The following is a 24,536-nucleotide window of genomic DNA, read 5'->3' on the forward strand; positions in this document are numbered from 1 at the left end:
TTTATTTTCAAATGGTTGTATATTTTTCAAGAGACCATGATATTAACCGGGGTCTGTGTCAAGCATAGGCAAATAATCATACTATCTGAATGTGTAATGGTTTGAGTTTGTTTAATTTCTGGTAAAAAAAATTTAAATACATACTTACAAATTTTGTCATACATTTAATGTACATGCCTATTATTTAAAATATATAAGTTCTTATTATTATAAGTTTATTTCATAATAATAATTAGTTCACCATTAATTCAAATGAGGTGAATTTTCTGTGCAGCATTCTGTTGGTGAGTGTTTGCGTTAAATAATGTAATTACCGCAAAGTAGGTCGCCCTATAGTGCTTTTGATTCAAAAATAATAATCAATATACTAACATAATGTTCAACAAAGGGTGGTGATATATTATAAGGCAGACAAACCATACTGTAACTATAGCGCAGGACGGTCAAAGCTTAACGATAATTAAATTATTAAGTTACCGAATCGTTTATGCGGCTTCGGACCACCCTACAATAATCCTTAGCGATTGTGCCTCGAGTTGCGGCATTCGATGTGAGTCCTTCGTGACTTGTCCAGTAAACTTGGCGTCAACTCGGTCGTTCCTGGAGCTTAAAATAACTGAGGATAGTTTTTTGAATCAGGTTCCGTTTGAATTCGAAACGTTTCGCTCGGACGCCATGGTAAACCTAGCTGCCGACCCTTTGGACTTAAAGTCTTTGCCGGATGCCGGAGACCGCTTCGTCATCGGAAAGTTGTTGGCATCCGGAGTCTGTAGCAACGTCTTTGAAGCCACTGACTCAGAAACAGGCAAGATGATCCGATGCTAATAATCTAGTTAAACGGCGACACTACTAATAACATTTTATTTGCACTATCCATGATCTATAAACATGTAAATATTAATTCAACGCTCTCATACAATAATTGTAAAAAGTCCTCTTAACGTAAAGTGTTGTCGAAACCTAAAAATTATAGTATAGCATGCTTGCTAAAAAAAGACCGCAATTACTACTAATAACCTATAAAATGATGTTTGCTTAGTCAAATTACCCAAAATTTAGTAAAGGCAAAGGGATTCTTAAAGTAATAAGTGCTCTACCTAAATATAGGTTTCGGTGTCACAAAAAAAATAAATTACTAAAGAATATTAAACAATAGTCGACAAGTGTTAAGGTAAATTACTACGTTTCTATGAAGTTTAATATAAGTATTATAATATGGTTATTAACTATAAATATTTATATATATATGTGCTCGCGCGTGTGTTTTAGGGGGGGGGGGTATAAGTTTTACTTATACATATTTTTTTCATAGCCTTTATTGGACGAAAGTTTGGTTCGACAATTAAATTTTAAATACAAATTTTATTTAAATTTTTAAATTAAATCCTTCTTAACAAAAATATAAATTATACTTAATTATATAGAAAATCCTAAGATAAATCCAATGTGTGACGTTATGGTAAATATACAGCTAATAAGACGATGAGAGAAAGTTGGAAGGGAGAGGGGATCATTTGTGCTGCCAAGTTCGTAAACTATATTTTTCATAAACTTAAGCAATGATAAATAAGTGATGAGAAGTCCATATGGGTTTGAAAAAAGGAGGCAGTTGAGGTAGCAAGTTTCGTGACCAATGACTGCAGAGTGACTTAAGACCTAAAGAAACTCCATTAGATCAGAACATACAGGACAAGAGAGCTCTAATATTTAGAGCTATAGTTATAACAGAGCAAATTAAAAAAAATAGCAGAACGATGGTTGTACACTCAATAGTAAAAAATAACAAAGGCTAGGAATCAATAGAGAAAGATGTTTTTAAGCATAGTAAGTGCATCCGGAAGTAGAAGTCGAAGATAAACTAAAGGAATAAATAAAATAAGAACCTGTGAAGGTTGTTGGTGGACATGGGTTGGTAGAAATATGCAATATTAGAAGTCGAGTCTCTTAAAAATGAAAAATAAACTTATTAGGTACTACAAAATATACAAAAAAAAGGTAAATCATAATTATTATATAGAATTTATAGCTATTACACACTTTTTACCAGTTTGGTCTTTCTCAATAACCTGTTCCAGGTTAAATACAATTTGTATTTTAACATTATCTCACTAGACAAAATAAGTACATTACTGTAAGAGCGTTAGCTGACTGCTACTGATGATTGAAAGGATCGTAAACGATAGTGGGGATGATTATGACGGTGACGATATACTTAATAAAATATGTTGATGCATTTTGTATTATGCATCGATACACAAAGTAAATGTGGGGCGCAATACAACGCGGCGGCCGTCACTAATGACCTAAACCAGAAACACCAGAACATACTGGCTGTCATTTCCACTCGGTCGTAAAATTGATTAATATAGAAAGATAACTTAAATCTCATAAAAAAAAAAGAAAGAAAAATAATCGCTTGTCAAATTTTTAAAACTTCAATAATAATTTTGTTTTTGTTTTTACATAAGATGGTTTTGTTTATCACTATTTGTAAACCGGTGTTGGTGAGTTGCGGCCCAATCCCTAAATCAAGTACGAGTTGCGGTCCAGGTTTATGAAAGGGACGTATGAGTTGCGGCCCGGGTTTAGGAGAGAAACGTATGAGTTGCGGCCACATAATAATTACCACTTTATATTAGCCTATTAGCTTTACTCAGGAGACACCAAATAGAGTTTTTTGGTCAAGTTAAGGTCAAGTTTCGTCATGTTATTTGCCGATGAGCGGTTCCGTCGTTGTCATTTTAGTTATTTTATATTATTGAGTTGACGAAAATTCATCTGTCCTAACTTTGACACTCTAATAACTTCAAAAGTAACGAGATCACATAATATAAAAACAATGCGAAAATTAAAATTAAAAAATTAATTAAATCCTATAGGCTATAAGATATTGAGTGGATCTCTTTAAAAAAATCGTCCTGTATAAATAAATTGGCGATAAAAGTTTCAAGATAAAAAAGGTTGTACGGGCCGCAACTCATACGTCCATCAAAAACTGCTGGGCCGCAACTTATACGTCCACCGAAAACTGCCGGGCCGCAATTCACCGGTCTCCGACATCGTAAACAACACCTCGGGCCGCAACTCACCTACAGCCTTTTAAACAGACAAAAACAAATATAATACTTTCACTAAACTTTATCGTGTCGTTTTCTGCAGCTGGCTATAGCTTCTTACCAGTGATAATTTATAATACATAACAAGACAACAAAATAGGTACAAATTATTGTAATTAATAATTTGTCATGTTTTCAAACAGGGAACCGTGTAGCGATTAAAGTTCAAAGCACGAATGACATAACGGATTTGGAAAAAGATATCAACGAAGAATACCGCATTTTAAGAGATCTGTCGTCACATCCGAATATACCAGACTTTTATGGCGCTTATGCAAACAAGGATGGCAGAGAATTGTGGTTCGTAATGGAGGTGAGTCGAAGTACTTTATATTTTTTATATTCGGCTTGAATTAATTGTTTTGTTATAATTTTTGTCAATTAATCTTTTCTATTTCCCCCACTCTTTTAAAACTTGGTAGTCATTTTTCTTTATAGGTTCCTTAGAATTGACTTCCTTAATCGACTTCTTTCTCAAATACATTTAGTTTTTGTTCCGGGAATGTTAATGCAATGGTTCCCCTTGCCTTCAGCGTGAAACGTTTTTTTTACGAGATAGTTTTGTTAAGCCTAATCTCCAGCCCCTAACGTGGAGAACTAGAGTTCGGAACTCGGGTGCGCTAAATCCGTTTTATCCACGAGGACTTTTAATTCAGTTACTAAATTACTTACAATAGGAGGAATAATAAGTAATAGATGATATAAGTTTTTCCAATAACGTTACAAAATAGTGTGCAAAACGGATGTTTTACATATGTTGAAGTTATTCTATTGATGGAAGATGATGTAGGTAGTTAAGGAACACACATTTAAGGTCAGTGAAAACTAACTGAAAAGAAAAAACAAAGAAAAACGTGATCCGATGTATTTTTTTTAGAAAATAACTAAAACTGGTAATTATTGAAAATGGAAAGATGTTAATTTAAGGGAAAAGAGTGCGAATGCTTAAGTGGTTAAAATCATTTTATCTGTAATATAGTTTTAAAAAAGTTTAGTAACAATATCGAGCATTAACTGGCTAAACAAAATAAAAAAAAGTTCTTTAATGTCACCAAAAGCAATACAGGATTTAAAGTTTAAAAAATAACTGTTTGTTTTGCACTCACACGGATCTTGTATGCATTCACAGTTGTGCGAAGGAGGAACTCTAGTGGATTTTATTAACGGTTTATTGATACAAAACAAGAAAATGACAGAAGGACAAATTGGATATATACTCAAAGAACTCATAAAGGTAATTTTATCATAATTATTTTAATATGCATGTAAACTTCGTCAATTACTAGGTTAGCAATCAAATTGTATAGGTATCAATTAGCACTAACAACTAAATCTACAGGGTAGTTAATAGTTTAAGCAAGTTGTTAACATAATATTGCTTGTACTCAAATTTAGAAGTATATGTGAATTACTGTATAATTTTAACTGTAATTCAAGTTCAGCAAATGAGAGATAATGCAATATTTCTTAAAATTAGTTTTAAAATTCCAACAACCACGTTCCTATATTAAAAATAAAAATCGTAGTTGGTTAAATTATTTTAACTACATACAATTCACGTTAAGCACGACTTAGCTTGTAAAAATAAAACAAGATAAATTCGTAGAAAACGTACAACTTTGGATTTGGTAATTTGATACTTATAATCGAAACCCGGACACATGCTACATAAACTACCCGGTCTTGGATCTACGAAAATAAATTTGCATTAAGTGAATCCAAGTGAATTTCTGCTCTATTCCATATATATTATTTGTTTTCTTTTCTCCTTAACTATTTAATTCTGTTTACTTTACAGGTAGTGTGCTTTCTACACGAAAACCATGTTGTACACAGGGACATACGTGGTTCCAATTTACTGTTGACTAAAGAAGGACAAGTAAAACTTGCGAGTTTCGGCCAATCCAGGTAACGCATAAATCACATTATAAAGTATTGGAAAATTAAAAAAAAAATGTGTTACTGTTCGGTTAAACGACATTGTATGGTACAAAACCAACCACATTGTAGACAAAAATTATTAAATAAACGGAGTCACTATTAAACGCTGAATGATAGATGTCTTTGTTGATAATCAACTTTTCTAGAGAATAACACTTTTAACAAAGAGCGAAAAGTCTGATACAGTCACTAAATTTAGAGTTGATGTGAAAACCGTGTACTTTTTGTTGGTTATATTTTATGCTCAAGCTATTTCTCAAAAAATGCGACTAACGTGTCGATGGTTTTAAATTTTATTGCCTACATTGCCTGGTTGGGGCGGGGTCATCAGCTTTTTTGGATTTTCCAAAACTTATTTGTGGGTTATATTATAATATTGTATTCCAGAGAATGCGACCGAAATATATATCATGTCGCATTTGAGTTTTTACTGCTCTGTTATAATAGTACACATAACGTTATGTGCGAGTATAGTAGTATATACTTTTGTATATACACAACCGGCTGATGTTATAATGTTTACTTGGATTGGTAGGCGATGACGTCATGAACTAAGAATTACATTGTCGTTATTAGTTTTTTTATTATTATACTTATAAATGTGTTTTGTATAAACATAAATCATAATATCGGTAACAACAATGATCCGGTAGGGAACTACAGAGTCCGGGCTTCAAGACAAGCACCTGCGTTGGATCTCCGGCATGGATGGCGCCCGAAGTGGTGTTGACCGAATACAAGGACAATTCAGGCGAACCTCCCAGCTACGACAGAAAGGTGGACGTCTGGGCTTTGGGTAAGGCGTTTCGATCAAACTCAAATAATATAAAAATAAACAAAGCATATCGATGAAAAGTACAAAAATACACGTTTTAGCTAGCGATAATAAAACATGGTTTGGTTTTTTACAACTTGTCGGTTTTTTTTATACTTGTAACTTTATTCTATGCACTTATACTGATATTAACAATCAAGTTTATCTTCTGGGAAGTAACCGACTAACAGATAAGTTTTCGTCATTTTGCATAAAAGTCTGTCATTCCCCATGATTTACATTGTATACCACCTATAGAATGTGTATGTTTTTGTAGTTGCTGTTATATGATTTTTGTATTTGATTTGCAGCGTATAATATTTGTGTTGACAAAATCGAGGTCAATTCATAATTTATTGAAAAATAAAAAAAGCCATTTTTAAGAGAGGGTTTTCTGAAGGTATCAACTAGTAGATAACCAATTTTGAACAACCATTTGTTAAAAAATATTAATGATTAAAAGTGTAGGCAGGGATAATATGGATATGCAGCGAAACAAATATAACTTTTATTTGTGTGCTCTAGGTTGATTTACAGCTCTTGCCCAAGTTTAAATATTAATTAAATTAGAATAATATTTCAATGAGCTTATTAACTATCGTGGAACACCCTAAATACGATTTCAATATAAGTGTAATTTTTAATTTACCAAATTAATAGTTAGAACTATGATTGTCTGAAAAATTAGTGTTGTACAATATTTAAACTTTAAACTTTATCTTAGTTATATATATGTCATTATAATTATTAACATTTTTTTTTATTAACATTGGATTATCCAAATAATCAGAATAGCCTATTCAACACTCTTCATGACTAAATCTACCATTTGTACGTTCACTGACGAAATTTATTTAATATTTTCTCTACAGGTATAACCGCCATCGAGCTGGCCGATGGCAAGCCTCCTTATCTAGATATTCATCCGACCAGAGCGTTGTTTCAAATTGTAAGAAATCCACCTCCGGGGCTCTTCAGGCCGTCCAACTGGTCACAATTGTACAACGACTTTATTGCCGAGTAAGCCATGAATAATATTATTTTAGATGCATTAAAAAGGCTTGATACTTATCATTATACAAACATTTTGATGAACATCAAGCTTGTTTACCCGTTGTTTGAAAAATGATAAAATAAACTCTAAATCAGTCTTAGTGAGTAATGTAATACTATAGTGTTAGACAAAAAAAAGTAACTCGTAAAACTAATTTCTTCCATCGTTTCCAGTGAATTCTAGTTTGCAAACCCTCTTAAGTCTTTGTAATGTACTCTTGTACGATCATTTCTGGCCTTATTTACATATAAAACGTTTCTAACACTGTCCATCGCATCATTTATTTATTTATTAAGGGCAATGAGTATAATAAATTGCATGCGCAGTAAGATTATTACATATAATAGGGAAAAGTATAAAAGGACACAAATTATTGGCGTTTATAGTCAATCAACTTATCAGTTAATAATAATTATAATTCTGAGCGAGAGAGAAAACATTAAGAATATTATCTAGAATTATAGGAAGGAATATGAAAGGATAACAAGGTTAGAAGTTCAGGACTATTAATTTCATTATTTAGTAGCTTATACAAAAAACAGATATCATTAAATTGTCTACGCAATTGTAAAAGTTGTAAATTAACACTATTAGTGAGAGTAGTCAAGTAAGTACCATCTTTAATTCTCATTTTATAAGCTTGCTTAAAATATAAGGTTTAAGCTTAGGCATATTATGTTATACATAAATAATCTACAACTTAAAATTAATTGTTATTTTCATAGCAATGTTTTGCCTTGCGAATTAGGAAAAAGGTTATTAAAATAAATTGGTAAATTTTTTACTAGGTACAGTTCATTATTTGCATGGTGATATTATTTCAATAACAATGGCCACAGTGCAAATAAATTACTCATCCCAGATAAATGCAATAGGGTTATAAATTATATTAGTAGGTATACTTTCACCATGTATGCCGTGTAATTATGACTTGATATACTGACGTTTCCTGCTATAATTTAAAACTGACATGAACACACTGTAGTAGATTTAAAAATTCAACAATCTTATTTTACTCGTTACGTTATTTATTTAACTACGCAGATACAGTTTGTATTAGCGCCATTGTCAAAACCCTCGTTAATTTCAATTATTCGTATCTGAGAGCACAAAGGATTCCTATCGCCAACCCATTGCGGACAATGAGCGTTAAGCGCAATAACACAATAGTTGGTACTGAATAGCTCAAAAGACCTAATGATTATATGCTCGACACGACGATTACAAAGAGATAAAAGGGCGACTGACTTGGACAAGTGGGTATAAGTCTTTTTGTGCGTGAATGCATGTAGACAAGGGATCGAGATAAAATTAAATAGGACTTTTATGCGCAGTCAACTAGTCAACTGCAGTGATGTCGAACCGATACACCATACATTCATGTTGAACGTTCATATTGTCATTGCACGTGAAATATTCACAGACTAACATAGACTCGAGAAAAAAAAAAAAATCTATTTGATATAAAAAGTATATTCTTAAAGTATATATGCCGATGTCCAACTAGTTATGATTCGTGCTAATCGTATGTAACGATTATAGGTTGTCCTGCTAAAATACAATTGCAAGTTACTTGCAGCAAGTACATTATTGTTTTCACAATGCTTTTACCAATACCTATTTGTACTTTTACTACCTTCAGTTCACATGGAAGCGATTATTTGAAAGCGATTTTATCGACCGACCATTGTGTATGTGACTAATTTGCACTAAATTTTGTAAATGAGCTTGGTGAACGACTTAGTGAATGAAATAATATCATTGTCTTATCTTCTTCCGTTATTCTTTCTTCTAATAACTAATCCTATTTATTTTACTTCAATTTTTCTTATTTAAATACATTTCTGAAACACCATGGTCATTTTAAATTTAATACTCATAATACTTTTTCTATTTTCCAAGTTTCAAATCAGATTTCTTATGCTTTTTCAGAAACTTTAAAAATATTAATTACAGTAATAAATATCCAGTTATCGCTTGACACAAAAAGAAATGTAAACTGATAAACATATACATTAAATGTTAGTATTAAAAAAAATACAAATTTTGTTGTTTTTTTAATATAATATAATATAGTGATGGTTCTTTTTAGTAATTTATTATATATATATATATATATATATATATATATATATGATTTGTTATGTGTAAATACATGCATTAATTTATAATATATAATGGCAGAAATAAGGTGGGGCTGAAAGGGACAATCTTCTTAAACCAAGTTCTCATCGAGTAGGTATAGAATGTTTGTTTATCACTATGTCATTTTTTCCGCCACCGACATTTTCTCCAAAAATGTTGGGATATTTGTGTATACGATAATAAATTGACAAACATAAAATTATGAATGTGTTAAAGCTTTCGTGGATAATTTTCGGAAGTATTCAGTTTTATGCTGACTTTTTGAATCATTGCATAGTCCATCTTCGGAACGATAGCATCGGTCCACTTTCATGGCTATACTGTCTGGTTCGCTTGTTTCCTAATTCCTACCGCTATTTATTTATGCGTCAATAGTTGCAACCGTGTTTTCTCGACCAATTTGCAACTATGTTTTCTCAACCTTACAGGAAGCTACCGAGTGGATTTTTTCAGTTATATCGGCTGGTTAAAATGTTTGCCTTCCCCTTAAAAAACCGAAATGACACTACTGATGTACCCATTGGTCTGTGTATTATTATAATTGTGATGGCTATTATTCGTTTATTCTAGATTATAATATTAATAAATATTAGAATAGTTCGAATACTAACTAACTGAACTGTTCGATTATACCTCAATCTCTACATTGAAAACACATATCCAGATATATTTCTCGTAATAGTATAGGTACCTATATGGTTTGTTCATTTGAAATCACCTATAAAAATAAAATAAAATTATATACAGGTGTTTGGAAAAAAATCCCGATCATCGTCCGTGCGCCGAAGAGTTGTTAGAACACCCGTTCATAATGCAAGTGCCGGACAAAGTAAGTTTTTAAAATGTCATTTAATTTAAAATGTATACAAAAATTTGTTTTACATGTTCGTGTGTGAATGAGATTAAGTTTTATGGGATTACAAATAGGCACGATCAGACATAAAATCAATCATGGAATCTAATGTGGCCGATGTGACGTCTATCAGGAAAGCAGAAGTCAGAATAATCAGAAACGGATACTTAAAAGTAAGTCGTACCAAATTGTCCATTTTGCTTAAACTCCCACTCCCTCATAATGAGGATTAGTATTAGTATTAACATGTCTAAGATTTAATTTTACTGTTAGCTGTAAATGTAGACTAAAAATAAAAAGAATATCAAAAACATTTTTCAGCCGAGTCTGCAACCACGAAACAGCATTTTCATGTCTCGTTGAAGTACCGAATAAATTTAGAGTAGTGGTGGAATTATAGATAATGATATAGTATATTAACAAGCAGTAACAAGCTAGTGTCTAAGGTGGCTAGTATATTAAAACATATCAAGTGTCTGGCTAATATTTTAGTGTTTAATATCTGGCTTAAAAAAATTCATAAAAATACAACCTCTTAAATTAATTTTGGTTCAAAATGTTTAATAATTAATAATAAGATTATTAAATAACAATAAATCCAAAAGCATAATGTTTGTAGCTAACCAAAAGTCAAAACGTTTATGAATAGGACGGCTTAAGGTGAACGACTCAAAATCTATCATAATTTTTAAAGACACCAAAACCTTCATAAATATTAATGTGTATGTTGAAATACGTTTCTCCTTAATAATTCTGTAGATTGTTTGTGTAAAGGTGGTTATTTAACCCGTCGTTGGTAAACATGTGAGTTTTGAATTCTAGTCGTATAAATGTTTGTTAATTGGCTTGATTATATTATTACCTTCAAATAACAAGTTCACAAATAATTATAAAAAAAAAAGAAGCCGCTAACTATATTTCCTCGCGAGTTACCAGTGTACCGATAAAGTGAGCGCTCACAGTTTATTTAATGTATTTTATATATTATTGTGTATCCTGTAGAGCAACACGACGATCTCCTCAGAAATTGGCTCAGCTTAATTATTTTAAATCATTTATAATCATTAAATTTACATTTTCGGTTTTTTTTTTACATTAATTTCATTAATTTTTATTAACTTATACTATACAATTTTTTTTTAAAATAAAATTGGTAGTGGGTAAAAAGATAAATATTTCCTTGTATGGTTCAATGTTCTGAGTTTATCTAGTAATTAATAATAATGGAAAAAAGTAGTGTGTGAGCGCGGCGCTCACAGTTTAGCAATCGAGTTCTACAATATAGGTTCACCAACGACGGGTTAATAAAAACATTTAAATTCTAGTAGTAGCTTTTACTTTAAACTGGTCTGACTTAAATAACTATAAGAAGTAATTGGCTTATTTTTGTCTCGCAGCGAACAATGCAGTTACTCTTTGATAAAATAAAAATAAACTTTTTATACGACTACGTTATTTTATTTACCATTAAGTTATCTTTTAAACAAGAAACAAACTGCTTTGGTATAGGAACACTAGTATTGGCTATCATAGCTTCCAGGCTTTTTAAAGCTGATGTCTTATGCCCTTTAACACAGACACCTCTTAGCGTTCCAACTCATGTTGAACAAATAATAAAATAACACCATTTTATACCGAAAAATGATACACAGAATTGTTGTATAATTAAAATAATTATCTAAAAAGTTTGTGTATCGATACAGGGTATAAAGTAGATAAAGTTTTTGTATATAAGAATAACATAAGATAAAACTTTGTACTACTCTGAAAAAAAAAACAATTACTATTACAGTAAATTCAATCGATAACCACCGTGAAACCAGGCATTCGATATGTATAGGTACCAGCTATACCCATACCAAGAACCTACACCAGCTAGACGGTATGGTAATGTTATTATAATATGAAAGGTGTTCCGGGGCGAGAACAATGCATTTTAAATTAAATGTTTAGTGATTATTCATCCGTTGTTAATTATATAATGAACACTCTTATTGTTACCCGACTGTCGGAAACCCGTAATTATATTATCTGTTTACGGTGAGATCTTCGGTCCATAATTTGTTCGGGTGTCTTGGAACACGGTTGAAGTATACAATCAACAACGCATACAGTAATAGACGCACGATCAATATTATAATTACTCTATAATAAAATAATTACAATTCGTCACGTTTAGTGTTATAATCGAATAGCTCGTATAATATAACGTGCGACCACTCACGACGGTGTTGAGATCATTATTATATCAAAATATATTAACATGGTATTAAAAAAAACAATTAGAATCTTTAGCTTGGCTGTACTATATAGGTACACTCAAAAGTCTTCCCGGCGGTTTTCGCATCTTCGGTTTAATGCTAAAATATATTTTATTGTCTTAACTTTACTTTAAATACTCGGCTCTTGGACGACTTGATTTCAAAAAATATCCTTTACAGCTCATTTGCGAAGCTCTTTCGGGAGTTACCGGTTTGTGTATTCTCGTATGTTGCAGACCAGCCAAACGGAACCGGCAAAACCTATGCATTTGGAAGATTTGGCTGCGTTAAAAGTAGTGTCTGAAGATTCGGTACTCGACGAACTACAAACTCGGCACCTAAACGGTCTTAGTTATACGTTTGTCGGTGACGTGCTGTTGTACTTGAACCCAAACGAGGATGAAAGTTATTGCGAAAAAAAGGTACATTTTTTAACATAATAATAAGTTATATTTTTTTTTAATGCAAAAAAATATGTACGATGTTAGCTTATTATAAAATTGAATAACACAGTTACTTTTAGGTGTCCCCTCTACTTGACTCATTTTTTTAAAAAAAATCTACAAAGAGGAGAAACCCTAAGCACTCAATCCTAAATCCTGCAAGAATACTTCATAAACATATATTATAGATAAATAGACACCATTGTTTGACGAAAAGTAGCATCCTCCCGTGTTTGGTATCTATATAAGCTCATGGATTTCGTTGCTGAAGCACCTATATAATTTTTTGAAATCATTACTATTATATCATACATATATATTAATAACAAATAATATTTTTACAATCTCCGATTCGAATGGAAGCATTTTTTTTTAGTGCTTTCATAAAATGTATGATAGAGATTTGTTTTTTGCCCTAGATTTGCGAATAGATTTTCCGAGACGTTTTTCTTTAATCGCATTGGTTGTCTTTTCTAAATAATTCTGTTAGTATAATATACCACAGATCCTCCATATGAATAAATTATGATTTTTATTAAATCATGCAAAACTAACTTACTTAAAACACTCCCGAAACTACCAAAGGTGCGAGATAAAGAGACGTGGTTCATCAAAATTGTCAAATATAGTAGGAAGGACATATTTTCAAATACCTACATTTTTTTTTAATTCGGTCAAAAAATTGAAACTCAGCTTATATCATATTATTGTTTTCAAAGGCTTTCGCAGGGAAAGGCCTCACCTAGCTTCTCTGCAAGTTAACAATTATATCCCAAATTTCCAAAATCCATTACAAAATCATAGGCGAACCCCCTGAATTTTTACCTGGGGCGCCCTTGATTGTTTATATTTTTTTTATTAATAATGGAAAACGTATCATATAAATTTTGTTTATCTTTACTACCGATATCAGTAACGGTGATGTTAAGAACATAGTTTTTATTCTTATTTCAGAATCATTATCGGTATCAGTTCAAATGCCGTTCGGACAACGCCCCTCACATATTCAGCGTGGCCGACGCTGCTTACCAGGATATGTTGCACCACGAACAACCACAACATATACTGTTGGCCGGTGAAACCAAGTCTGGAAAATCGTTAAACTACGGCAAACTCGTCGAACACTTGCTATTTCTTGGAGAGGTATACACCGACTTCTCTAAAGTGTACTATTTTTTTTCTATCTTCACTGGCCAGCAAGGGTAATACCGTTTCTCTTATTACTATGCTGGCCATCGTTTATTACCCACAATGTACATACTATAAAGTATAGCTTTACCGAATTTACAATAGAATATATACTTCAAAACCGTAAAAAAAAATATGGCTGCTACCTATACTTTATTTTACTCATTTTGTTTTATCACGCAGTTGAGTCACGCGAAATCCAACAAAATTGGTTTGACAATCAAATGCGCCATCGACGTCATCCAATCTTTTGGGAACGCGGCCAACAAATATCACATGAACTCCACAAGGCACGTAAATCAGACTCAAATCACGTACTCGTCTACCGGTAAACTGAGTGGAGCAATTTTTTTTGTGTATCAATTGGAAAAATGGCGGGTCACAAACGTTAAGTGAGTGTTTGATAATCACATAATAGAGATTTTTTAGTTTTTCCTTTTTTTTAAATTTAACATCAGGGAGTTTTCGCATAACGTAAAACGTAATACGAGAAATATATTCCCCTTGGTGTACATCACTGTATAATGTAAGAAGCCCAAGGTCTAGAGAAAAAGTATATTTTTATGGAACGACCTTTTTTAGCAAAGATATTTTTTTAGGGGATTTAAATATATACATTTTTAGAAAATTCAACACAAATTTTTAGAAATAATTTACAGCATTATTTATTTTGTATTTATGTCAAAATGAGACTTCTTTTGTAACCCTTCAATTTAATTTCTTATAAACAAGCCACGTACTTAAAATTATATTTTTATATAAATATAAAAATAAAATTTTTAAACATGTTCACAACAATGGGCGTTGAAGAGAATAAATGTTTAAAAAATAGTTAAGTAAACATGTATTGTAAACATTAACAATAAACGAAATAAAAATCTTAACACATTATTTAGAGCCAATTCCTAATTTTTATGCCATTTTGCAGCTGTCAATCTATTAATAATTTTATTTGTACACCCTTTATTATCTTTAAATGTTCTTGATAGAACTTTAATTTGTTTAAGTAGCTGTTCTTTTGCATTATTTTATTCTTCTGTTCGAGACCTGTATTAGCGTTATAATAAAATACAAGACAAAATGTTTCGACATAGGCTAATATTATTTAATATTAATATACACATTAAAACTAATAAGAATTAAACTTTTAAACCCAAGTAATAAGACCCGTAAATGCTTCAATTTTTTAACTTTAATTATTTCTGTATTAAGCAAGAACATCATGTGAGACTCAAAGATGTCGATTCTTTTAGGCAATATACCTTTGTCATGGTCAGACTTTTTTAAATAATTATTTATTGTAATATTTTTTTAGGAACTCGGATCATCAAAGTTTTCATGTGTTTTATGACTTCTTGGCCGCCGCCAAATCAGACGGGGTACTAGAACAATACCATCTAGTTGATGGTTATCAATACCGGTATTTGATGAGAGGAGAGGAGTTGATTGATGATGGTCAAAGCGCAAGAGTAACAAATTTCAACAAATTGTTATCCTGTTTAAAAGATACGCTAGAATTCACGGACGATCAGGTAAACACCATTTGGCGTGTATTGGCGGCTATTCTGAATTTAGGGGAAATCCTTGTGATCAAAGGCGACGAAGACGGTGAGACAAAAATCGAAAACGACGACTTGGTCGCCAACAGTAAGTGTCCCTTTTAGTATTTTATGTTCTATCTTTTAAATAGACAATATACATTTATCGCCCTGATTTTTTTACAAACTCGATTAGTGCGACTAATTATTCGATTATTCATAAATAATTTGTTGATTTAGTCGGTTGAATAATGAATAATTATTAGTCATATTTATATTTTATTATTTATTTATTTAATGATTAAAAATTAAAATGGACAAACCTATGTTGACTTTAGAAGTTATAATTTTTATTTTAAATTAATATTTTTATTGACAATTAGCAAATATTTTTAGAGCCTCTTGGATTTAGTTTTTTTTTTGTATATTAACCTAAACATATGTACTTAAAAAAATATATTTGCTATGGAACCAGATTACTAAATATACGATTGAAAAAACGCGGGATATTCAGCCCCAAAAAATAATTGGGTAGAACTTCAAATTATCTATACGAAAAAACTAAGAAGTGAATTCTTTTCATTATTAATTTTATTAAATTTATTTTAATAAAATTTCATAAATTTTGTTGAATAAATATCTAGAATTGTTCGCTGTTGTAAATAATTCAATTTTTAAATAAAATAATATGTTGTATTGTTTAATTCAATTCGTTGAAAAATTATTACAAATTTGAACCCATAATAAAAACATATTGGAATTATAAAGACTGTTACTAAAAATAAAGTGTTTTCAAGGCGATTTATGATTTTTTAATAAGATTTTAGGTCAGTTCCATAACCTGATAGGATTATTGTCTATTATGTCGAAATAATAATTTCGTTTCAATGTTTTAGTCGCTGATTTACTAGGAGTCGACCCAAAAAAGTTGATTTGGTGTCTACTAAACTACTGTGTGGTCGTTAACGGAACGGCTGTTCGTCGCAAGCAAACTGTGACGTCAGCGTACGAAGGCCTCCAAGTGTTTGCTCAGACCCTTTACGCCAGATTGTTCGATTGGATAGTCAACGTTATCAACATGAAGTTATCGATTAGCAGAGCTGTTTTGTGAGATTTTAAACTAAATAGATTACTCACGTTCAATTAATTATAGTTCATATATGCCTGCTTGTTAGATTAACTTTTAACGTAAAACACTTCAATAGTAGTCATTGGTTCTTCAAAACACACTAGTATAAATATAGTACACTTATCCATTATTCCGTATATATTCCAGAGCACTAGGGTAATAACTAATAATGTATCAACTCTATTGGGTATGTGTTCACTGTTCTATAGTGTACATTAATACATGTTTCCATACATTTTAATAACAAAGTCTTCAGTCGTTTTAATACCCACCTTTAATAAGCCATAATGTTTTTTTTTTTTTACAAAGTAATCATAACACACAGGCGATTATGAGTTTCGGCGTTAATTATTAATGATTATACGATTACAGCGGTGATAAGCATTTGATATGCCTTATGGACATGTTTGGGTTCGAGTGTTTCCGTCAAAACAACTTGGAACAATTGTTCGTAAATTGCCTAAACGAACAGTTGCAGTACCATTATATTCAGAGGACATTTGCCTGGGAAATGGTAAGAATCACACTTAAAAGTTTTGTATGTTACTAAAATCGCAATGGTTTCAATAGCTGACAGCACAACTACAGGTGACAAATGAGTAACTGAATATTCTAGAAAGTAGAAACAATTGGGTTTTATAATATATTTATCTGTGCATATTTTAAAAGCATAAAGTTAAGAGTATCCACACTTTGTGCAGATACATCAATACATGGATATGTCCTGCAATCTAGTATCTCCAATATCTTATCTCTTATCCACTATCTCTATTAATTCACCTCCGTAATCCCTCCATAATTCCTCTTCCATACTCCATAATCCTCCATAATTCATAATACTGCACTGTTGCACTTAACATGTCGCTCAAAACGTGACAAATTTTCAGAATGACCCCCAGCCATAAGACATATTCATGTCAAAATTACCTATTTATATATGATAACTGTAAGGTATTAATTTTAATTAAGTTATTTAGGACGATAGCCGTGTTAAACTCTTTAATACATTTAGTGGATAAGGAGTTTGACCTTAAACAATACGGGAGGATATTAAGTAATATTAAGATTTTATTTAAAATATAATAACTTAAGATTGTTAGTCAATATATAAAGTGTAAAATATATTATTTGTATTTTAAAGTTAGTATAGATTTCACAATATTTGAATAAATTAAATCTTCTTGGAACAAGATTTGTTTTTACGCCATGTGGATAATTTAATATTATATTTTTGTGTAGCAAGATTTGGACGAAGAGGGAATTGAAACATATGGCATGCAATATCTGAATAATAAACCAACTATAGACGCTCTCATGAACAACCCGGAAGGATTATTTTACATGTTTGACGAAGCCACCAAAAATGGACACGACTACGCATACATAACGAGTGAGCTTATTAGATAAATTAATTTTATTAATTTCTATAGTTTGGTTAACAATATTTGATTGCAAGTATTTAACTTTTTATTGATTTTATAAGATTCGTTGAAACTACGAATCTATCTATATTTTCTCTTCTTCTCTATCTCTTCTTTCTTTATCTATATTTGAATCTGAGTAATGTTCAAAAATTGTTTATCTAAATTATATCAAAGTGAGGTTAAGATGAGTAGAAAAGTTTGCTTAACTAAATATTGCTATGGAAAACTTGCATGCTTCATAAGCATTTTCTGCGTGAGTCTTTACAGTTCAAATTATTGCACCCACATTTATTTGATTGTGTAGTCAACATCACCATAGCAGTATCGAGTGATCCGTTGAACGCACGACACGTGTTGTGCCTTGAATGCAATTTCTTGCTATCAGAGTATCGGAAAGAATAAATTAACTAATCTTAAAAAGTACAGATATTTGAAAGCTATCAACGAGTTTCCAGGATATTTATAGTCTTATTAACTTTACCCACAAAATGTTGAGCAAAACAGCTATCTCAAATTGGCCAAATATTAATTAGGCGTTGTTGTTTCTTAAGTGACGATATTGTCATGCTAAAAACCGTTGCCACCAATTAAAAGTACTGATATTTTGACCTAAAAATTACGAGCACTATTTCTTCTTTTATCATACAATAAAATTACCCAATTGTGGTAAGCTTGGAAATAATTTCAATACAACAACCAGTGGCTTCTAAAAACTAAATTAATGAGATAATGGCCTTTCTATAATGTTTCTTTCGCTGTTTAATGAAAGAAAAAGTACTGTTCATACGTTATCGTATTGGACATTCCAGTTTGTTGAGTCGGTTTGCTTGGTTTAGCCTGTTATCAGCACGACGCGGTCTTGTTTGTTTGAATTCTAGACGAGCTGGAAAAGAATCCTAAAGAGCCGTACTTGCACGTGGTGAATTCAAAGAGCTTCACTGTGACGCACTACAGCGGTTCGATAACGTATCAGCTGAAAGACATAGTCGAGAAAAACCGCGACTTCTTGGCTCCCGAAGTGGTCGAGACCATGCGCTTGTCCAAAGACAATAGTCTCAAGGATATGTTTACCAACCGCTTAACAAAATCTGGCAATCTGACTGTGAGCAAGGACCGGACAATGCTGGTGAAATCAGCTCCAACCAAAGTCAGCCGATGGGGCGTGGCGCTGGCGGCCGAGAAACACCCGATTAGAGTGAGTACCGTGTCTAATGTTGTAAGCATTGATTTATTTGAGACGTTTCATTTTGAATTACAAACAATTCTGTCTTCCGGGAGCTACCCCGCACCTTTTGGTGTTGTATAATATGCCTGTAATATAGTTTTAGGCGTTTTGTCAACAGAAATACAATACCGAGTCTCGGGGCGAATACTCGCAAACGCATCGGATGCGCACGGCATCAGCTGTTTACCGATCTAGCAGCGTGGAAATCCTTAGATCATTGGTGGACACTGCCGATCAAAAGAACGGAATGCATTTCGTGAGATGTGTGAGAGCCACGTTGTCCGGAGAACCGCTGGGCTTCCAATCGGACGTCGTCAAGCAACAGCTGAAGGCACTGTCGGTGGTCGAGACCGTCTTGGCTAGACAAAACGGTTACTCGTGCCGGATATCGTTCAGCGAGTTCATTCAAAGGTTAATTAATTATTGCAAATGATTTTTCTTTTGGCCTTTTTTATAGTTTGTCTTAAACTCCGCGACAGCTTCAATAGTTGATATTACAATAACCATTATGAATTAGTATAATATACTGGTCAATTAAGGTTAAGCACGAATATTTTAAATATTCTTTGAAAACAGTTAAGTCCAAAAATAATATACTTATAGTAACATTTTGATTGACTTTTAGTTTTTATGATGTCACTATCTTTTTAATGTTATTAAAAAACAACCAGAATTTGTCGTGTAAGTGCTCTTCGGAGACACCGAAGAATGTATGAATATTCGGTTCAAAAAGGAAAACATAATAAAGTATTACATTCGGAACATTTTTGCGGTAAAAAAGCTTTTCCTATTTTGAAAATAATAAATGTTTCCCTTTTAAAAATTATTTTTTCTTGACCAAGCACATAATACGTTTAAACTCTTCGACGTTCTCAAAATTTGTCGGCTTACAATTAAATTTATCACTATTTTGTTCTTTTGCTGTTAGTATAATCTCGTTGTGACAAACAGGTACAAGTTTTTGGCATTTGACTTCTACGAGAACGTGGAGGTGACTAAAGAAAATTGTCGTTTGCTACTGATCCGTTTGAAAATGGAAGGATGGAAGTTAGGAAAAAATAAAGTGTTTTTGAAGTATTACCACGAGGAATATCTGTCTAGGTAAGTTGTTGTACCGTTAAATATTTACAAATCAGGTATAACATTTATCCGGTACTTAGGTTGTACGAGACACAGGTGAAGAAAGTGATCAAAGTCCAGTCTATGCTACGGACGTTCATCACTAAACGAAAAATGGCGCCACACTTGACCAAACAATCCGGTAATGACGAATAATGCTAATGATAACAACAACAAAAATACTAGTATTCTTAAAAACTATAACAATTACGTATTGTACGATTTTTTTTTTTTACTATTCATACATTCATTATAATATATCTGAGAAAAATATAAACGAATGCGGTAGCCACACATGTGTAACGCGCTTGTTTTGTTTGGAAATTTGAAAAATATATTGCAACTTATATACTTATAGTCGGCAAACTGGACAAACCCTGGTGTTTTACAATAAGCTTTAATATTGTAATATTAAATCTTATACCTATTGTTGCCACTTCTGTAGCTTTACCTAAGAGAGACTATGCATAATAATTATTTTTAATGTTTGCTATAATCATAATGACAGTGATAAAATATAGTTACAAAAAATATTTTATAAGAAATTATTTTACGTGACATTTTCAAAAACTTGTGTCAGACTTAAACGCCTGTTCATGTTTTTAAAACAATAGTTTCATAAAAATAACGAGCAATACCATACAAATCAACAAGACATTTTATTTTCATTTTGATCGCCTCAAAAAGTATAATATAGACTTGTGTAACTTGTATGCGTGTAGTAGCAATATCTTATTTTTGGTATGACGGGTTTGCTCATAGAAATTAGAAGTTACGTCGACAACACTTTCTTGAAGTATTCAAAAGGAATTAGCCAACACATGAATGCACTTTTTATTATTATTTGACTTGTAGTGACTTGTAGTCCAAACAACATGATGAAAAACATAAAGATTGCATGTGGTTTTCATAAACAACTTTTTGTATTACGGTACATTTTAGACTATTCGTTTTGCTTAAATATTAACTAAACCGTAATAACCTTTATAAAATTATTAATATGAGTGAACTAGTTCTATAATTTTCTAAGCCCAAAAATTTTGAACGACACTTGTGCAGCTTGAGAACGTTCAGTTGAATTTTTTGCATTTATTTACGTCCATGTGATATATTTAAACACATTTTTTTTAAACAATTACAATACTCCGAAAATTTCAGAAAAAAAAATTTTAATTTAACATTTTATTACTAAAAATAGTACAATTTTATTTTAAAATATTAATAATAATAATGCTTGTGTGACATAACTATATAATTTTTGTTGTTATAATCTCTTTAACTAATTGCATGTTTGTAATTTGTTTATGTTATAATACAATATTAAAAGAAATTTAAATTTGAATGTTTTTTAGTATCTTATAGAGTAGTACTATTTTTATCAACTTTTAAAACTTAAGTAGTGACGTATACTATTTACTGGTCGATAACTAGTTTAGGATTTTCAATTTTTAAGTTACTGTAGTTTAAAATTTAGGACGCGAAGTGGATTACGGTAGAGTATATACCTCACCCTTCCTCCGGTTCTAAATTTTAAAAGTAATTATCTAAAACTGGTTATCGACTAGTAAAAATGTTCAGCAAATTAATCATAATTTAAAAAGTAAATTAAACATAATATACCTTACCAATAAGTTGAAAAACAAAAGTAAATATTTAGTAATTTTATAATATTGAAAAATAAAACATATATATATATATATATAAATAAATGTTTTCAAAAAGAAAAAAATACAAAATTGCAATAATTATGTATTGGAATTGGTGTCTTATCTTTAAAGAATCATCATGTACATTAATAAACGTATTTTCTAAACGATTGCGTTATTTATGTTGATTAAGATAAAAAAAAATATGAATTCGCCTATTATTTTGCAAACTCCTCGAGGATAATATTATACAACTAAAATTATTATTCTTACTACGGATTACGTGGCGCTTTTTTTTTCGTCATCCCCCGGTTATTCATTAAAATGGCGGATAAGAATGGCATGGTATCATGCCGTGTGTGTGCGACCCTTGCCGTCACGAGTGGGCTCATAATACCAGGCGTACTTACGTGCCGGACAGATGAAAGAAGGAGGGTCTTTATTTCGCTTTTTAATTGCGTCCCTTTGATCTCCCTTATTGTCGTCGGGCATCAAAGAAAAACTGTCATCGCCACAGCTTGCTGTTATGGTGATTACATCGCAGCTAATACTACAACTACGGCTACATGTACTACTACTACAACTACTAAGCTTACGACGATGCTACTGCTGATGACGTTTTGAATAATATTTTGAACACGGCCGCTAAATTATACCATGTTATATATTGTTTAACCTAGTACCGTCGCCCGTAAGGCTTCGGCGATGAAAGAGAAAGTTTCGGGGACGTGGAAACTACCCTGGCAGCGATTTCATGTGAAATTTTCTTGGAACTCGAAGAGAGGTGGGCGGTATTGAGAAATAACCCTCAAGAATTGGGTTTTTTTTTTGTGTTTTTTTTTTGTAGGCGACATTTCTCTTCGGACCTTAAGCGCGTGCGTTTCGAAATCTGAGAACCGACAAAACACGAGCACAAGACGGTTATTAAATTGTACTCGGAGTTTGGGAAATGCCGTTGGCCGCAATACACAGACGACAAGGCCCCAAGTATTACGAGTACGTTACGAAGATCCTTTTTTTTTCTTTGCATTTTAGTCTTTTTTTTTTTTAGTTTAGCTTTCTCGATCAATTCACCAGTTTAGCAATCGATTTAGGTGCTGAACTTTCTTTTGACAACTCGTAGATCGTAAATTAATGCATGACCTGTTTATTTTACAATAAAAAAGTCCGAGTATTTTGCAGGATAATTTACCCAATATGATCTTAAAACAATAATTAAAAATCATAAAATATGATATTTTAATTTTTGCCAAATAAGCTTTGGTCATCCTATAATTTGGCCTTTTAAAGCCACATATATTGGGTTATATTGTTGCAATACATTAAAATAATAATCTATACCAGTGATTTTAAAGTTTATATATTTGTAGTACATTATACTGATGTTATTATTTCCTTTGAAAAAGTTCAAAAGTAAGCTATTGAATTATCAAATTTCTGGCTGCTAACGTTTAACATGTTCGGTCTCTCAGATTTTGATACGCGGGACAATTTACCATATTGCTTTTAAAAATAAACTGTTTGACTTTTCTTATATTATTATTATTAGATCGAGAAAGCGTATTCTTTAAGTTTTTCTGGAACCTCATGAAATTCACACACTTTCGTTGTCCGTAAAAAAGTTATATTGAACACATGTGTATAATAGCTAATTACAAAATACAAAATTATATATTATATTATATTATAATGTATATATTATTAATATTATTTTATTCTTAGATAGACCAAAGACGCAGATGCGTTGATAACTTTTTTTCTGGACAATGTAAAATAATCAATCTGTTTTCCGATTTAGATGAATAGTTCGTTGAAATTTAAGCTAGTATAGTTATATTTAATATTGTTTGTTAATATTTAACGCTTATAATATTGATTTTCTTAAGGTGTGGCAAAACCAAAACCGAAGAAATTCGAACACACTTCTTCCCAAGAAGAAGCGGCCATCGTCTTACAAAAACGTAAGTAAATCTTTTGGCGCTATATGTATTTATATACATTTTTTACTGAGCTAAAACCCTTAGTAAAATCAATAAATTTAAGAAAAAAAATTGTCATTAATTTCACAAAGGCAATTTCACAAATTAGCCATTGTAGAATAATAGTTCATTATGGACTACCAAGATTATGAATTAATTTGAATTAATAATTATTTTAATATTTGTTTATTATTAAAATTATTAAATGTTGAGCATCATTTACGGAAATGTAATACAACTGTTACTTTGTGTACTCGATCGTATCGGGTATCCTGAATTATTTGATCTCATATTTCAAACTTAACATTCTACTGTCGCGTAGTACCTATGATATCTACCAACAGTTCAAAAGTGTAATATATATATATATAAATAGCAATTATATGTATAGTTAGGCTTACAGATTTGTATTACAAGTTGAACAAATTTTCCACAAATTCATAACGTGTGAATTTGAAGCTTCTTTTCTGTTTTCTCGCTAAAACTTAAGAATAATAATAAGACTTGACGAATATTATCTTGTAAACAAATCTTTACTCTTATCGTATAATAATATGTATAGATTACAAAGGATATCGAGTCAGGAGCAACATGGCAGCGAACAGTAAGAAAATATATGATTTTCTTAAAATAATTTTTTGTACTTAAAATTTTTATTTTC

At 31.4% G+C, this 24,536-nt stretch overlaps 1 protein-coding gene across 3 annotated transcripts in view; it reads left to right on the top strand.

Moving 5' to 3' along the window:
- The first annotated feature begins 536 nt into the window (after positions 1-536).
- The window catches only part of LOC126844566 (neither inactivation nor afterpotential protein C), a 28,548-nt gene continuing 4,548 nt past the window's right edge, over positions 537-24,536 (top strand). For all 3 annotated transcript variants that reach the window (XR_007686607.1, XM_050582853.1, XM_050582854.1), the window contains exons 1-21: positions 537-805; positions 3,260-3,429; positions 4,246-4,350; positions 4,915-5,024; positions 5,711-5,853; positions 6,744-6,891; positions 9,818-9,899; positions 9,998-10,096; positions 12,421-12,606; positions 13,582-13,770; positions 13,999-14,207; positions 15,131-15,462; positions 16,250-16,460; positions 16,855-16,996; positions 17,722-17,872; positions 18,785-19,101; positions 19,250-19,542; positions 20,083-20,232; positions 20,292-20,392; positions 23,783-23,857; positions 24,438-24,479. Coding sequence is in view for 2 of the 3 variants with exons in the window: in XM_050582853.1 (XP_050438810.1) it covers positions 676-805; positions 3,260-3,429; positions 4,246-4,350; positions 4,915-5,024; positions 5,711-5,853; positions 6,744-6,891; positions 9,818-9,899; positions 9,998-10,096; positions 12,421-12,606; positions 13,582-13,770; positions 13,999-14,207; positions 15,131-15,462; positions 16,250-16,460; positions 16,855-16,996; positions 17,722-17,872; positions 18,785-19,101; positions 19,250-19,542; positions 20,083-20,232; positions 20,292-20,392; positions 23,783-23,857; positions 24,438-24,479 (3,385 nt within the window). In the remaining variant the exon portion in view is untranslated. The remainder of the gene's footprint in view (positions 806-3,259; positions 3,430-4,245; positions 4,351-4,914; positions 5,025-5,710; positions 5,854-6,743; positions 6,892-9,817; positions 9,900-9,997; positions 10,097-12,420; positions 12,607-13,581; positions 13,771-13,998; positions 14,208-15,130; positions 15,463-16,249; positions 16,461-16,854; positions 16,997-17,721; positions 17,873-18,784; positions 19,102-19,249; positions 19,543-20,082; positions 20,233-20,291; positions 20,393-23,782; positions 23,858-24,437; positions 24,480-24,536) is intronic.

This window comes from Adelges cooleyi, unplaced genomic scaffold, assembly GCF_023614345.1.
Source record: "Adelges cooleyi isolate 19-005CV unplaced genomic scaffold, UGA_ACOO_1.1 ACOO_flye_CR_arks_rails_tigmint_CR_PRNA_651, whole genome shotgun sequence".
Classification (NCBI taxonomy): domain Eukaryota; kingdom Metazoa; phylum Arthropoda; class Insecta; order Hemiptera; family Adelgidae; genus Adelges; species Adelges cooleyi.